Genomic DNA, 17,449 nt, shown 5'->3' on the forward strand with positions numbered 1-17,449 from the left:
AGTCTATGGATTATTTTCCCTCTTGCTGTCCCTTGGTTATGACTGTGAAATTGATCTTTTACTCCCTTGAAAAGTACATGAAGCTGAAGGAGGAAGTTGGAAGAGTGGCACCCTTTCCCATTTCCTCTTTCAGTTCTATGTGCTTTTTAAGGCTCAGATTAATTCTGCTGGATTTCACTTTTCCCCAGATCCTTTGGGAAAGTGGCAATCTCTCTCCCTCTCTTGGGGTGGGGGCTGGAGAAGAGAAAGAAGTGACTAGAGGGGGTTTAATTCATGGCACTCGCTTAAAGATTCACATGTGCCCAGAGGCCTGTAAAAAGGTTGATGATCTGGATGGTCAGCTTCCAAAGAGAACAATAAATCTACTTTTGCAAAGCAAAAATAGTTGAAGGTTGCTTTAAGATGCTGAATACACTGCTCAGGAAATTCTACTGTTGCTAGCACAGCATATGGAGGCATTGGGGGCCTTGCACTCAAATGTCCTCAAAAAAAGAGAATAATTTATGGATGAAGCTGAATGGGAAAGCTTAAGCATAAGAAGACCCTGCTAAATCAGGCCAATGACCCGTCTAGTCTAACATCATGTCCTCACAGTGCCCAATCAGATGCCCCATTGGGAAACCCACAAGCAGCACCCGAGCACAACAGCACTCTCCCCCTCCTATGTTTTCTAGCAACTGGCATTCAGAAGCATTACTGCCTCTGACCATGGAGGCAGAACATAGCAACTGACAGCCTTATCCTCCATGAATTTGTTCAATCCTCCTTTAAAGCCAACCAAGTTGGTGGCCTTCACTGCCTCTTGTGAAACTAAGCTTGCTTGCCTGCTTCCTTCCTTTCATATAAATTCTGCTTGATATTTTGCTTCAGGCAAAGCTCAGTGCCACTGAAGTTTTCCTCCAGACCTAAGCCATTCAAAACACTTTGGAATGGAATATATGGAAGGAACTGGAAGGCTGTGGGAATGCTCCTGCATTAGGCTGACTCATGTAAAATGGAGAGCTGAATTGTAAAGTCACTGCATTCTAATAAATGCAGACACTTGACCAAACAAGGGCTAACAATTCTGTCCCGCACTACCATACCCTGAATGCAAATGCCATGGAGGTGTCCCCCAGTCTGTGCATTTTTGCACACACAATTTGGGTGGAGAACTGTATTACAAACATCAAAGGATAGCTATGTTTTGGTCTGTGTTTTGTTTCAGAAAGGTGTAAATTAGGTGGGCTTGCCTTTAAATGTGAACTGAATGGAAATTCTTACTATTCCTGGTCATATTCTCTGTCTCTTGTGAAACGGATGCTGTCACACCTCTCCAATCCCAAGCATGTTTCAAATCAAACTATGCCATTCCAATTGATCAAAAGCCTTTTCCAGGAATCCTTCAGAAATATCTTCTTTTCATGCTTCTCCTGAAGAGTAGTCTCTATGCTAGTCTCTATGCTAAATGCCTGATTGAAAAGCAAATTGACAATCTGAAAGTAGTGCTTGGAAAAGTCAGGCCCAGGGGCCAAATGCAGCCCTGGAAGCCTCTCTATCTTGTCTTTGGGGTCTCCCCAGGCCATGCCCCTCACCAGTCCTGCTTCACGCCCTAATTAAGTGTTTTTGCCTGCCTGGCTAGAATGTGTCAATGAACTCTGACAAAGCCTCTTGCTGCCTGGATGTAGGATAGAAATGAGTACATGAGTATGTGTAGAAACAAGGCTACTACAGAAAGGTAAAATGTACATTCATTGCTCCACCCACTTTTGCCTCTGGTGTCACCATAGACATGTAGCCCCCGGCAGATTGTCCAAGAGGGAAGGTGACCCTTGGGCTGGGGGAAAATAAGGTTCCCCACCCCATTCCTAGAGGAAGCACAGATGGCCTTGCTTGACTTGATTTGTTCAGGACACCAGTGGTGCTCTCTTTGCAATAGCAGGTTCCTAAGGGTGGGGCAGGTTATAATGCACATTTGCAGAAGCCACTCTGTGCATGTTCAGGGTGTTCAATTCCTTTATGAATACTGACACCATGCAAACCCTACAATGCTCCTCCGTAGGAAAAAAATGTATTCAAATCCCAGAATCAATATTTTCAGAGAGTCAAGTGACAAATTGAAGGTTAACGGGGATTTTCCTTTTCTATTCTTTTTCCTGTTTGGCTCTAAATAACGTCGAGCTACCATTTATAGCTTTTGCCCTCAAAGATCCAGTAGCCTTTTCAGCGCTGCAAGCTCACAGAGAAAATACTTTTAGCCGCCACATGCTAATGACACACCTTTGTGGAAATGAAATGAGGATTGACTGAGTTGCACTCCGTACGATCGGATATTCCAAGTAAGGAACGAAAAGCAAAAAAAAACTCGGAACTCCAGTTGCATACCAGGCACAAATAGCAGAACTGGAGTGATAAGACTAATCCGTAAGTCAGAGTGGGGGAAAAAAAGGTTAACTTTCTTACCTGTCAGACACAGCATGCCTCAGCCAGCTCATGCAAATTGATTTTATTCACCAAACATGTGTATGTGTTTCTTCATTACCAGAATAAGCAGCACTTTGAGAAAGCAACTGAGCATGCAGAACATTTCAACATTCATTCATTGTTCCATATAGATATTTAGGGAACTGAATCCATGAACAGCACTTTAAAGTTATATGATATATACTCTATATGTATGCATATGTACCATTTGTTCCACCGTTATGTTTTTAATTTAATGCCACTCCCCACCTTAAAAGGAATGGAAATATAAAATTCATTAACAGTTGCTTCCTTGACAAACTCTCCCCAGTTAGGTTTCCAGAGGTGCCATTTTCCCTAACAGCTCACAAAGCCTGAACATTTACTGTAAATGAAAATGAGAGTTCTAAGACCTTTTGCAAATCATCCAGATATTTTATTCCTTTCCTCTGCTTCTTTGAATATCTATTTGATTTTTAAAGTTCGAACTGTTTTCTCTTTCAATGGAAAGCTGATGTTGTCAAAGTTAAGGTATTTCTATTCTGTCCGCCATTCTGTGTGATCCGATTTTATTTGAGTTGGATCTCTTTGCTCCCCCAGTGATGTTGGACACAATCAAACTATGAATAAGCATCCGTATATAAGTTCCACTGACTGCAATGGGAGAGAGTGAAGGCTGGGCTTCACTTACACATTGAGCTCAGTGGGATGGGCAATGAAATGATGGGACCAGTGTGACGGGCAATGTTTACTCAGAAGTAAGTCCCACTGAGGTTACTTCTCAGAAGTAAGTCCGACTGCACTTGTGAGATTGTCAGCACTGTCAAACTCAATGGAACTTACTTCTAAATAAACAGAAACAGAATTGTGCTATTACCATCCTGTTCTATGCATGTTTGCCCAGTAATTAAGTCCCAGATCAACAGGGACTTGCTTCCAAAATTGGGGTGTGTGTGTGTGTAAGAAAGCACTGTTTCGTTTCTGCTGCTGATCATTTCCCACCAATAACAATAAGCTCTGTATATCTTTTGTTTCCATTGGCTTTAATTAGGGTTTAACATGGATTTATCTTTCAAGAAGTAAAGGAACATAAAGCTAAATGTCAGGATGATGCCAGACTTTGGAGAGCCATGTGCAGTCTCTCCATTCCTTGCGAAGTTCATGGTAAATTTGGTTTAGATGTGACTACGCAGTTATCCAATATCTTATAAGGTGGGCAACTAACCTTTCTAGTAATGGCTCTTCATGGATTATAACTATGTAGCCTTATAGACTACAGCTATGCACAGAGCAATAAAACATGAAACCTAAGCAGAGCACAAGGTGTCTAAGTAGCACAATTTCCAACTGAGGTATGTATTCAGCAGTAAATTACTTTTTACCTGTCACTGTAGGCAGCTGCGGTTGCTGTGGTAGGCTGGGCATACCGGTACGCAGCATAACCACCCTAAAACACAAAGACACTCTAATCAGATTAGAATTATAGACAGTAACAAATTTAGAGGGGGGGGAGAACCACATACACACAACACCCCAAATAATTAGTAACAATTAGTTTGGCTTATGAGTTTCACAAACAGCTACAGAGAGCTTCAAACAGTGTAATTGTTAATGGCAGTTTCTAAAACCAGCTTGTACATTAGCTGAATGAGCTGGTGCACATCAGAAGAGGCATAATGAAATATGAATTTACATACAAATCCAGAGCATGTCTGCTCAGAAAGGTCTCAACGAGATTTACTCCTATTGTAAGTGTGCATGCGAGTCCAGCCTCAGAGTTTTCCCTGAGTTTCATCCTCATAGATAGACTTGCTATGCCTGTAAAGAAGTTAAGTCTAGCTGAGTTCAGAGGAGCTTACTCCTAGGCAGGTGTGTATTATGTGGTCTTAATCGAAGTGTGTAATTCACAGCTCTTTTTTTAAAAAGGGGATTAGATAGATTCATGGAGAGAGAGGAGGAAACCATGACTGTTAAACCATGACTGTGAATGACTGAAGTCCTCCTCCGAGGGTCTTCTGCTGGTTCCCTCACTGCGAGAAGCAAAGTTACAGGGAACCAGGCAGAGGGCCTTCTCGGCAGTGGTGCCCTCCCTGTGGAACGCCCTCCCTTCAGATGTCAAGGAGATAAAGAATTACACAACTGATTATTATTTGAATATGCTGTAAGCCACCCAGAGTGGCTGGGGAAACCCAGCCAGATGGGCAGGGTATAAATAATAGAATTATTATTATTAATGAAGCCTTCAAGTACAGTTGCAGTTTACCTTTGGTTACCACATGTGGAGAATCAACAGAGGGCAGGGGTGTGGGTGATTGATCATGCCATGCACTGATTGGGAGTGCCCAATGCCTGGCATGAATGAAGTTGACTGTTTCCTATAATTGCCAGGTGAACTTAAGGGGAATTAAGTTCCATCTGAAGATAGAGCTCTGAACAATTTTTAGTTCATCTTCATTGTCATTCCCACACCACACCATGCAAGAAAAGGGTCCAGAAATTTAGCATTCTTTTTTTTTATTTAAGTAAATCAATTGGTCATTGATAAAGAAAGTCAGAAAGCAAAAGGCTGAGGCAGTGTTCTACGGCTGAATAGGCAGATAGGGAGATGCTACTGCTGCTTAGCCACTTCATCACAGTTGCTAAGCAGTAAGAAGGAAGGAATGTGAGGTATTTTCTATATCTTCCCTGATGAAGAGGTCCACTTCTAAGAGGAAGGAGTTGCAGCAAGAAGTATAGGAACAGGAACTAAGTGAATGACTCCTTGTGACGTTAACATCTGTGTGACTGGCACAAATCACATAGGGCAAGCCTTTCCTAGTAGGGAAATAAAATTACTAGCTTCACATGTTGACATTTTATCTGCCAGATATTTTATTACTTGTATGTGGCCCCTGATTTACTTTGGAAGTGCCAAATGGAATCTGGCTCAACACTTTTAAAAGAGATTGTACAACAGGGTGAACCTTGATCAGATGGCGCAATGCAGTTTCTTAGACAGGAGTTCCAATTCACTTGTGATCATCTGTGAATACCTCCAATTACATTGCACTGTTGGTTGCAACTTGCTTGTAGCCTTGTTACTATTAGTAGTAGTATACCCCACCCACTCTGGGCGGCTTCCAACATATATAAAAACATAATAAAAAATTAAACATACGTAGTTATTGAAAAAGGTTAGCACTGCAGCCTCTACTTTTTATCTCCAAAACAGTTTCTAGGCATCTGGTTGAGCACCACTTGCACCCAAAATCAATGAAGGCTGGCTGCAAAATTATGTATTTGCCTACTTGGGCATATTTTTTAGGACCCATCTTATTTCTGTGACAGTAAGTTGCTTTAAATTGCTTTTAAATATTGAGTTGTTGTAAACTGCCCTGGATCTTGGGGTAAAGGGCAGATTAACAACAACAACAACAACAACAACAACAACAACAACAACAACAATAACAACAACAACATAGAATCATAGAATCATAGAATCATAGAGCTGGAAGAGACCACAAGGGCCATCGAGTCCAACCCCCTGCCAAGCAGGAAACACCATCAGAGCACTCCTGACATACGGTTGTCAAGCCTCTGCTTAAAGACCTCCAAAGAAGGAGACTCCACCACACTCCTTGGCAGCAAATTCCACTGTCGAACAGCTCTTACTGTCAGGAAGTTCTTCCTAATGTTTAGGTGGAATCTTCTTTCTTGTAGTTTGGAACCATTGCTCCGTGTCTGCTTCTCTGGAGCAGCAGAAAACAACCTTTCTCCCTCCTCTATGTGACATCCTTTTATATATTTGAACATGGCTATCATATCACCCCTTAACCTCCTCTTCTCCAGGCTAAACATGCCCAGCTCCCTTAGCTGTTCCTCATAAGGCATCGTTTCCATGTCTTTGACCATTTTGGTTGCCCTCCTCTGGACACGTTCCAGTTTGTCAGTGTCCTTCTTGAACTGTGGTGCCCAGAACTGGACACAGTACTCCAGGTGAGGTCTGACCAGAGCAGAATATAGTGGCACTATTACTTCCCTTGATCTAGATGCTATACTCCTATTGATGCAGCCCAGAATTGCATTGGCCTTTTTAGCTGCCGCGTCACACTGTTGGCTCATGTCAAGTTTGTGGTCAACCAAGACTCCTAGATCCTTTTCACATGTACTGCTCTCAAGCCAGGTGTCACCCATCTTGTATTTGTGCCTCTCATTTTTTTTGCCCAAGTGCAATACTTTACATTTCTCCCTGTTAAAGTTCATCTTGTTTGTTTTGGCCCAGTTCTCTAATCTGTCAAGGTCGTTTTGAAGTGTGATCCTGTCCTCTGGGGTGTTAGCCACCCCTCCCAGTTTGGTGTCATCTGCAAATTTGATCAGGATGCCCTTGAGTCCATCATCCAAGTCGTTGATAAAGATGTTGAATAAGACCGGGCCCAAGACAGAACCCTGTGGCACCCCACTAGTCACTCTTCTCCAGGATGAAGAGGAACCATTGATGAGCACCCTTTGGGTTCGGTCAGTCAGCCAGTTACAAATCCACTGAGTGGTAGCATAGTCAAGACCACATTTTACCAGCTTCTTTACAAGAATACCATGGGGCACCTTGTCAAATGCCTTGCTGAAATCAAGGTAGGCTACATCCACTGCGTTCCCTTCATCTACCAGGCTTGTAATTCTGTCAAAAAATGAGATCAGGTTAGTCTGACATGACTTATTTTTCAGAAATCCATGCTGACTATTGGTGATCACAGCATTCCTTTCTAGGTGCTCACAGACTGTTTGCTTAATGATCTGCTCCAGAATCTTCCCTGGTATTGATGTCAGACTGACTGGGCGGTAATTATTTGGGTCCTCTCTTTTCCCCTTTTTGAAAATAGGGACAACATTTGCCCTCCTCCAGTCTGCCGGGACTTCGCCTGTTCTCCAGGAATTCTCAAAGATGACTGCCAGTGGTTCTGAGATCACATCTGCCAGTTCTTTTAATACTCTTGGAGGCAGTTCATCTGGCCCTGGAGACTTGAATACATCTAAACTAGCCAAGTATTCTTGTACTATCTCCTTACTTATTCTGGGCTGTGTTTCCTCTGCTGAATCATTTGCTCCAAATTCTTCAGGTCGGGCATTGTTTTCTTTATCGGAGAAGACTGAGGCAAAGAAGGCATTGAGGAGTTCAGCCCTTTCTGTGTCCCCTGTTTGCATTTCACCATCTTCTCCTCTGAGTGACCCCACTGTTTCTTTGTTCTTCCTTTTGCTACGAACATACCCATAAAAGCCTTTTTTGTTGCTTTTAACCTCTCTAGCAAGCCTGAGTTCATTCTGTGCTTTAGCTTTTCTGACTTTGTGTCTACACGTGCTGGCTATTTGTTTGAATTCCTCTTTGGTGGTTTCCCCCCTTTTCCATTTTTTGTACACATCCTTTTTTAATCTTAACTCAGTTAAAAGTTCTTTAGATAGCCACCCTGGCTTCTTTAGGCACCTTCCATGTTTCCGTCTCATTGGTACTGCCTGAAGTTGTGCTTTTACTATCTCCCTCTTAACAAACTCCCAGCCATCATGAACTCCCTTTCCTTTTAGTATTACTGTCCATGGGATCTCACCCAGCACTTCCCTAAGTTTTATGAAGTCAGCTTTCTTAAAGTCAAGAAATTGAGTCCTAGTATGCTTGGCTGCTCCTTTCCGCTGTATAGTAAACTTCAGAAGAGCATGATCACTCGCGCCTAATGATCCTTCCACTTCTACCCCACTAACCAGGTCATCAACATTGGTTAGGACCAGATCTAAAATGGCTGTTCCTCTTGTTGCTTCTCCCACTTTCTGGACAATGAAGTTGTCTGCAAGGCCAGTGAGGAATCTGTTTGACCTTATGCTCTTGGCTGAGTTTGACATCCAACAAATATCCGGGTAATTGAAGTCCCCCATTACTACTATCTCCCTTCCTTTTGCATGCTTGGCCATCTGTTCCAGGAAGGCATCATCTATGTCCACCGTTTGGCTTGGGGATCTATAGTAAACTCCCACAATGAGGTCACTGTTATTCTTCTCTCCCTTAAGAATAACAGTGACCTCATTGTGGGAGTTTACTATAGATCCCCAAGCCAAATGGAGGACATAGATGATGCCTTCCTGGAACAGATGGGGAGCTTTTTCCCTCCAGGCGTCAGGGACTGGCTGGATGATGAGGAATGGTGGGAGGCCCCAGCTGGGGAACCACCAAGAGAACCCCAGAAGAAGAAGAGGAAGAAGAAGAGTTTGGATTTGATATCCCGCTTTATCACTACCCGAAGGAGTCTCAAAGCGGCTAACATTCTCCTTTCCCTTCCTCCCCCACAACAAACACTCTGTGAGGTGAGTGGGGCTGAGAGACTTCAGAGAAGTGTGACTAGCCCAAGGTCACCCAGCAGCTGCATGTGGAGGAGTGGAGACGCGAACCTGGTTCCCCAGATTACAAGACTACTGCTCTTAACCCACTACACCACACTGGCTCTTTTTGTGTGCTGACCTGCATATGAACCAGCCCTGACACCAAGTCATCTGAATTAGGCACTCCTAGTTTAATTTTTTAAAATGATAAGCAACCAGAAGCTGCTTCCTCTCTCATCCTAGTAGAGCTCCTTGAATATGCCCCATGGAGAAGCAGTTTGCATTCTCTCTCTCTCTCTCTCTCTCTCTCCAGTCATAAACACGGTAATAAATTATGTCAGAGGTTTTTGCCCAATCCCACCTCTCTTGCCATTAAGCAACCCTTTTACAAGTCTATTTAGAAAGCATCTTGGGAAACGAAGTCCAAATGTGTGTGGGGGGGGGAGCAGCAATGCCCATCAACTTTGCCCCCCTCCTGGCTCCGTCAAATATTTTACTGGTAGGGGAGCAAAGAGATCTGGGCCCCTATGAGCTGATGCCTGTGCATATATTAGACATAGAAAAAGGCCACAAGTCTCCAGTACAAGAACAAGTTGCTTCCCTTTGTAACTTCCTATGGCTTAGGGAAGAAGGAAGCTACAAAACAGAGCCTTGAAGTCCGTTCAGAGATATGTATAGAACCCTGATACAAGCGTGCCTAAAATTAGCAGTACACTAAATTTTTCTCCCATCTTTTGTTAACCATTCTCTATAAATTAATGAGATTAGGAATTTCATTCAAAAGTGATCAAAGGGGAGAGGAAATATTGGTGAAAGTCTCTTCAGTGTTTTTTATTTTATTTTAATAATGCGTTTATACGTTACTTCTAAGTGAAGCAAGGATTGCTTGTGAGTGCCACTTCTTTCAGCCTACCACTCATCTCACCAGTGGTCTGCACTCTGCAGTCTCCCCAGGTGCCCCTGTCCGCATTAAAACCCATCACGGGGGAACTCCTTCCAAGGGTACGATCAGGAGCATGCTCAGCTGGGGAGGCTGCAGAATGCTGGGAAAATGTTATTGGGGGGGGGACCACATATGCCACTCTCAGCCACTCAGAACAATGAGATACATTCAAAACTCCACATCCCCAGGAAGTCTTAATAAATTCTCAAGTGCCCTGAAAACGAGCCAGGAAAATGGAAATCTCCTTCAAAGCGAGGAAAAGGGGTGGGTGGGGACTTGCAAGAATTTGGAGGACAGATTTTGGCACTACTTAAAATATGAATGCTCTAACTTCACTGGATTATTGAATAGTTTGCAACAAAGGATTCCACTCCCCCAGAATTAACATTTACTTGTATGTGACAAGTAAAACTGTTCCATTATAAGCAAGTGAGGGGTGGGGGTGGGGGGGATCTTGGAAAGGAACTGTGTGCAGTGATGCATTGATGATCAAACTGTGAAAACAGCCATGCTTCCTGTTCAATGGACCACGGAGTTATATCAACCGTTTCCAAATGATCTCACAGCATGCCAATTAACAGTCAGAACCCGGTCTCCATAGATAAGGCAAACAACATTTACATCCCAATTAGAATCTGCCCGTTCCATTTTCCTCTGGGATTCAAGGGTCTTCCCACTCCCCCCATAGTTTACAAGATAACGAAGAGGAGGGGAGATCAATTGGCTTTCACAAGATTTCCCAACTCCTGGCTTTTACTGCTGAAGTGAGCACAACAATTTAGGGAGGAGAGGATTTCCCCATCCAGTCACTTTGTAATCCCTCAGTTTCGCTCTGCCCTGCATTTTGCCTGCATTTTAATTTAACTATGAAACTCATGAAAATGAATTCCAGGGTTGGTGCATACTATTTGTATCCCCCAAGCTACTGAATCACACATATACATTGTAAGTAAGTAAATAAATAAATACACATTTGTATTCTTTTCATACAGTTCTTTGAATATGCACTTGTGTTTTGATAAAACACAAATGCAGTATAATCTTGGTACAATGACAAGGGGTTTCAATACCCCTTCCCCATTCCTGAGAGATTAACAGAGAGAAGTCTGATCTTCTGTCAATCTCCCTTTTTTTCAGTTTCTCATTTCCCCCCAATCTTAAATCCAGTTTGCCACATTAACTTATCAGTTTGTGTGTGTTTAAGAAAAGTCCTCACAAAAATTAGCCAGCGTTTGAGTGCACATATCTCCTAATGGACACTTTTTAGTATGCAATTTTGCCTGCAAATTTGAAAGAATTTCCCCTCAAATAATGGACTTTTGCATCTTATATTTACTCATATGCATTTTTGTAGAATTTGTTTCTCTGTTTGGAGAATTTCATTGCAAAATTCAGTGTGACTTTCAAAATTTTGCTGTGTTTTGCCCATATATAGTTTCATATAAAAACGCAAACAGAGCTAGATTTCTCCACCTAGCCCTAACTGCATGAGGGAGAAAGTGGGATCATTCCTGTTGTTGGCCACCTCCCCCAGCACATATTCTGATGTCCCTTATCAGTCAAGGTTGACATGTTCAGCATTAACGAGAAGGGGGGGGTGTTTGACCCTAGGATCCCTGGGCAAATCAGGGTTCTTGATAATTTAAAAGAGTCCTAGGTGTATACAGCTGTATGTGAGATCCTTTCAGAGGCGCCAGGTTGCCCCCAAGGTTGAGGGGGCCTGGCGCACATTGCACATGTGTAACATTGCACATGAAGTCATGCACATCTCCTGACACCATTGAGGACGGTGCAGCCTTCTGTTAAAGCACACTGGTCCCCACAGCATCTCCTGATACTGGGAAGGCCGGGGGAACCCTTTCATTTCATTTCACTTTTAATTTGTATACTACCTTTCTATATTACTATACACAAGGTGGTTTACAAGCTGAAGAAACAACAAAATAGACATCAAAAAGCACACACGTTTCTGCATCTAATGATTCCAGAAAAGGAATCTTTCTCAGTCCTCTACCTGGACTGCACCTGGGGCCTTCAGCATGTGTTTGCGTGTGTTCCAACACCTCATACCGCAAAGCCGGCTTATCTCTGAGAAATGAGCTTTTGACATCTTTTACAGCAAGTTGACCATTTCTGCCAGATCTCTTGTTTGCTTGTTCTTAGGCTCTGTTTTTCTGAATGTTTTCTCCTTAACACTTTTCACCCTGCATGTGATGTGTAAATCCACATGTGCCCATAACCACATCCTCTCTCTCTCTCTCTCTCTCTCTCTCTCTCTCTCTCTCTCACACACACACACACACACAGTATTATTGTCTCTATTTCATGCTGTTCTTGTCCAAGCAATGTCTCTGCTGTCAGGTTTTTCTATTTCTTCCCTTCTCTTCACCACAGAGATTTGGTTTATTCCATTTAAACCAGCTAACCGAGCCAGAGCTGGGTGGTAATCGATCTCGGAGCCAGTCAATATTTCAGGACTCTGTAGGGAACTAATAAATTCTGAATCACATATTTTCTCTCCCCCACACATCTAGATTTTATTCTCCTCAGCAAACAATGGAAAGGGGCAGAGTGAAAACAACCGTAGAGAGAAAATTGAGCTGTGGTTTAGGTGCTCTCCTTGAAGAAATATGAAAATACTCTGCAGAGCCCATCAAAGTTGAATCATGGCTTTCCATTTTTGTTCAGGCCTTCACTGGCAAGGAAAAGGAAGCTTCACATGAGCCACGATGAGGCAGAAAATTCTTACACAGTTTAAATAGAATCGCTCACATGCTGGACATTCCTTGAGATGCTTCAAATCATCAATCAATCCATTCATCTGTCAAATCATGGGTACCAAAAAATGATAACCAGTTGTGGTTGGTAGCCATGGGGGCTGCTGGGCTAGAAGGCAGAGATACCCAAAAGTAAGTGGAACCAGAGCTCATGGCAGGCAGAGCCAACTAATTCTTGCTTTGTCCCCATCCTTTTCCCTGTTGAGTTCTACAAGGGCGATGCTGATATGGAGGAGGAAGTTTCTGTTAAGTATAATTGTTTAATTGTACATTGAAATGTAAAATAACTCTGAATGTGTATTGCTAAAGGGCTTATATTGGAAAATTATATTGAGCTAAACGAGGAGTTCTCAAAGTGCCACCAGGTTGTTAATTAACTGGTGATGTATCTCTGCTCTCTCACATGCTGCTTTAACCTTAGATCACATGTATAAAGTTGAAAATCGCCATTTTGTGTGAATCTTTGCTCTCTGAAAGCCAGCAAACACAAAGGTGTGCTATTGACCGCTCTCCTGAAGAGAAATCAGGGCCAGGCTGAAATGGAGTCTGTGCAGAGAGAAAGACCTTTGATTTTAGGTCAGTTTGGAGTTGTTCCATATTTGTATGCTTGGACAAGCATTTAACATCAGGCAACTATCTAAATGTATCATTACTTGGTTTTTGTGTCAATTTGAAGAAAGTTCTGTTAGTAAAGTTTTGGAACCAAATATTTTGGTCTTGACAATTTTCTTCCCTAAGAGGAGTCAGTTTTTATTCACCCCATTGCTTCAAACTGCACAATATTAATATCTTCAATAGTTTCAGTATTAATATCTTCAAATGTTTAAAGGCATTGTGTACATTCGTGAGTGTAATAGTGCTCATTTCTCTTCATATAGACTTTTTGTATACAATTTTTCCTAACTGTATGCAATTCCCCTAATATGCATTTCTCTGTGTTATTTTCACTAATATATGAAATTTTATGTTCATTTTCTCCTCATATACTCATATAATCACTTCTTCTTTGCCAAGATAAAGGGGCAGGTTGTGAATAGGAGAGGCTGTTATGGAAAACATCCGCTATTGGTTTTGAGTGTTCAACAGAAGAGTTGGAAAACCTGACATGATTCTCAAGGTGAGTATGGGTGACTTGTCTTACATCACTAGGAAGAATTCCCAAACTTTGATTTTTGCTTAGTGCAAAATACCTGCAGTAACTTCCTTTACTACAATAACTATCAAATGTGCTTCTAAATTACATTTGTTTTTACATTTCTGTGTTGCAAACAGCTATTTCAAATTGCATTTATTTCATATATATATATATATGTATATGTATATTATATATATATATATATATATATATATATATATATATATAATCAAAACTCCCTTTTACAAAAATAAGTCTTCATATCCCCTTCTTTTTGTCACTGAACATGCAAATGATTTCAGCTTAAATGTCTCAAAAGTAACATTGGTAATAAATAAAAATTATAGGTTTTCCCTTCCTCCAAGTACCACTTAATGAATTCTTAATGTTCATTCCAATTTAATGTAATCAATCTCTTGCTATACCAATGCTGATGATGCAACAGCAACACAATTAGGTTGCAGAAAGCTATACGTAGTGACAAAATGATGTTTAATTACCTCTGTTTTTAGGATTGATTGCTTAGTGATTGAAGGCTGTCATATATGATTAAGATCTGAAATTACAGTATGGTTTAAAGGTAAAGGTAAAGGACCCCTGACAGTTAAGTCCAGTCATGAACGACTGGGGTTGCGGTGCTCATCTCACTTTTCTGGCCGAGGGAGCCAACGTTTGTCCGCAGACAGTTTTCCCGGGTCATGTGGCCAGAGCCTTCCCGCCGGAGCGGTACCTATTTATCTACTTGCACTTTGTGCTTTTGAACTGCTAGGTTGGCAGGAGCTGGGATAGAGCAACAGGAGCTCACCCCGTTGTGGGGATTCGAACCACCGACCTGCTGATCGGCAAGCCCAAGGCTCAGTGGTTTACACCACAGTGCCACCCGCATCCCAGTATGGTTTAGGAGTAGCTTAATTCTTTATGGAATTATCAATGTACAAAGAGAGATTTTTAAAGTTTATTAAATGTTTTGGAAGACACAGAAGTTGTCATGAGCATTATCCAGTTCTGTTGCTCTCAAACACCCTAACTTTACACTTAAATCTCTAGTATCAAGGGTATGTATTCACTGCAAAAGCTTATGTGAAAGTTGCACAAGTCAGATCTAATAAACACAATTGTTACTTCATATGAACTATATCAGGCTATACCCAACATTTCCATGTTTCTGTTATGGGAGTCTCTCCTTTTCTCCTGCCCAGGAAAGCTTACTTTGGTCTTTTCATTCAGAAAGTCTTGATTAACTTCAAAGAAACCACAATATTTCCTAGTTTGCAGTCTGAAAACACCAATGGAAAGCAATCTTATGCTGCATCCACACAGCATTTATTTCCATTTCCCTGACTGTTAAATTCAGCATTCTATCTGAGTTTTCACACTACAGTGGTACCTCAGGTTACAGACACTTCAGGTTACAGACTCTGCTAACCGAGAAATAGTACCTTGGGTTAAGGACTTTACTTCAGTATGCGAACAGAAATCGTGCAGCAGCAGCGGGAGGCCCCATTAGCTAAAGTGGTACCTCAGGTTAAGAACAGTTTCAGGTTAAGAACGGACCTCCAGAACGAATTAAGTTCTTAACCCGAGGTACCACTGTACATCAAAGCCACTTCTGAAAATCTAGCAGACTGTAACCTGTTTCGTGCTCATTTCCATGTTATCTGATTCCAGAAAGAAAAATAAATCCGGTTTCAGACCCCTTAATCTAGATAATCACAGGAGCAAAGTGACAAAATTTGGGGCAGTATTCTTTGGGGCATACAGTTCTTTCCTGCTGCTTTTCATGGGGGAATTATGCGGGAACAGAAGCACACATGTGTGGAAAGGGTGAGTGTCCAAAGATGTCCACTAGTCTGGATGAAATGTAGTGTGAAATGCCAACATATTGGTCAAAAGGCCACAGTTCCATAACGTAACAGCTACTGCTGTGTGAAAGGAATATTAGAAAATGGGACAGAAGTGCTAGCATTATAATCAGGAAAACTAATATCTGAATGCACCCTTATTCAGTTTCTCCCTCTTGAAGGACCCATACATACTGACCCAAAGCTGCCCAGAGTGGCTGGGGCAAGCCAGCCAGATGTGTGGGGTATAAATAATAAAATTATGATTATTACCCATTGGCTGTCAACTGGCTGTTCCAATGTATGATCAAGGAGCAACATGAATTTCCTCATTAAGAAGAGCCTGGCTGCTGAATCAGGCAAAAGGTCCTCCTAGTCCAACATCCTGGTCTTACAGTGACCCATCAGATTACTGTTGTTGTTGTTGTTGTTGTTAATTGAAATTATGATTACCAGTGGCTTTTTACAGTAAAGTGTATTCAAGCAACTTGACAATGAAATACAGCATATAAAACAAATTAAAACCAGAGAGAATTAAAAGAAACCACCACCCTAACAATACAAGCTATAGAATCATACTCATCCAACAATATATTAATAAAGGCCAAGTCCTAAAAGATGAGGAGTCAACATCAGTTAACTGATGGTTGGGGTAAACAAAAAAGTCTTAGCCTAGCACCTTAGAACTGACAGAGAAGCAGCAGGGGCATCTACCTAGGAAGAGCATTCCATAGATGGTCATCACCAGGCATAGGCCTTGGCAATATGCCACCCTGTGCAAGCCCATTTGATGCCTTCTCCCTAGCCTTCATGGCTCTGGCTTAAGTCAGGCTTTGGGAAGGAGGCACAAGGCTCTGGCAGAGTCTAAGAGCCCTCCCACCTCCTTCCCAAAGCTTGGTAAGCACTTGCCTGGCTTTGAGAAGGATGCAGGCGGACTCTAGGACACTGATGCTCCATGAATTTGTCTAATCTCCTTTTAAAGCCATGCGCATTGGTAGCCGTCATGGCTTCTCGCAGGAGCAAATTCCATAGTTTAACTATGCATTATGTGAAGAAGCCCATCCTTTCATCTCCCAACATTCAGTCTCATTGGATGACGCCATTGGAAGAGGAATGGACAGGGCAAGGATCTATTGCTAGAACTGATGGTGACTAAGAACTAGAAGACATGGAGGCTATGGAGGCCAACGCTTTGGGGCAGTTGGCTGACCTATTGAACTGCCAAAGCTGTATCTGTGGTTGCATGCAGGTCTGCAGAACATGTGAAACTAGATTCAAGGAAGGCACAAGACATACACATGATGAAGACAGTACAAGACTTCCACTGGTTGCTGGTATGATGGAAATCAGCAAATGGGAAATGGGATTTTCAGACACTTTGCTTCTGTGCCTTTAAGAGTATTCTGAGATGAAGGAATTTAGCAGGAGAAGCTTATTTTCCTGGTGTGTAGGTAAAGCAATGGGGACGGTGGAACTTCACCTGATTACCGTAATTTCCATGTTTTTGAATGGATAGGAGCCTTGTCAGCAGGAAAAGGTGACCATCACAGGTACAGATACACTCAGCGCACCTCCGTAAAGGTCATCAATGAATGAAACCAACCAAATGATGATAGATGTAATGAATATAGAGAGATTCCAAACAGAATGATCTCTTTATTTGCTGGTGCTTTTTAAAATTAATTAATATTCCGGTGGTAGAAAAATGGATGAAACAGAGTCAAAGCTTCTGTAGCAAAACTCACAAAACAAATCAGCAAGTAAAAAATAAAGGTGACACCAGCAATGCACAGCATGCACATCAATGAATACTTACATAAATGTCTGCACCATAAAATCCATCCTGGTAAACAACACTGCAAGGATGCACACACAAAGAAGAACATCCATATTAGTGCATTTCCACATGCAAATACTACCAACCCCAGAACTCTCAAGGTTAGTCTCATCATGAGAACAAAAACAAGAAATC

General features: G+C 42.0%; 1 protein-coding gene across 38 annotated transcripts in view; it reads right to left on the minus strand.

Annotated features, from left to right (window-relative positions):
- RBFOX1 (RNA binding fox-1 homolog 1) overlaps nucleotides 1–17,449 on the minus strand; it is a 1,446,067-nt gene that overhangs the window by 43,684 nt on the left and 1,384,934 nt on the right. For 34 of the 38 annotated variants that reach the window (XM_083585184.1, XM_083585174.1, XM_083585180.1 and 31 more), the window contains 2 exons: nucleotides 17,294–17,333; nucleotides 3,825–3,889 (listed from right to left, as the gene is read on the minus strand). In XM_083585184.1, coding sequence (XP_083441310.1) covers nucleotides 3,825–3,889; nucleotides 17,294–17,333 — 105 coding nt within the window. The remainder of the gene's footprint in view (nucleotides 1–3,824; nucleotides 3,890–17,293; nucleotides 17,334–17,449) is intronic. The other 4 variants (XM_083585208.1, XM_083585181.1, XM_083585175.1 and 1 more) reach the window with 1 other exon arrangement.

This window comes from Podarcis filfolensis (assembly GCF_964270895.1).
Source record: "Podarcis filfolensis genome assembly, chromosome: 14".
Lineage (NCBI taxonomy): Eukaryota > Metazoa > Chordata > Lepidosauria > Squamata > Lacertidae > Podarcis > Podarcis filfolensis.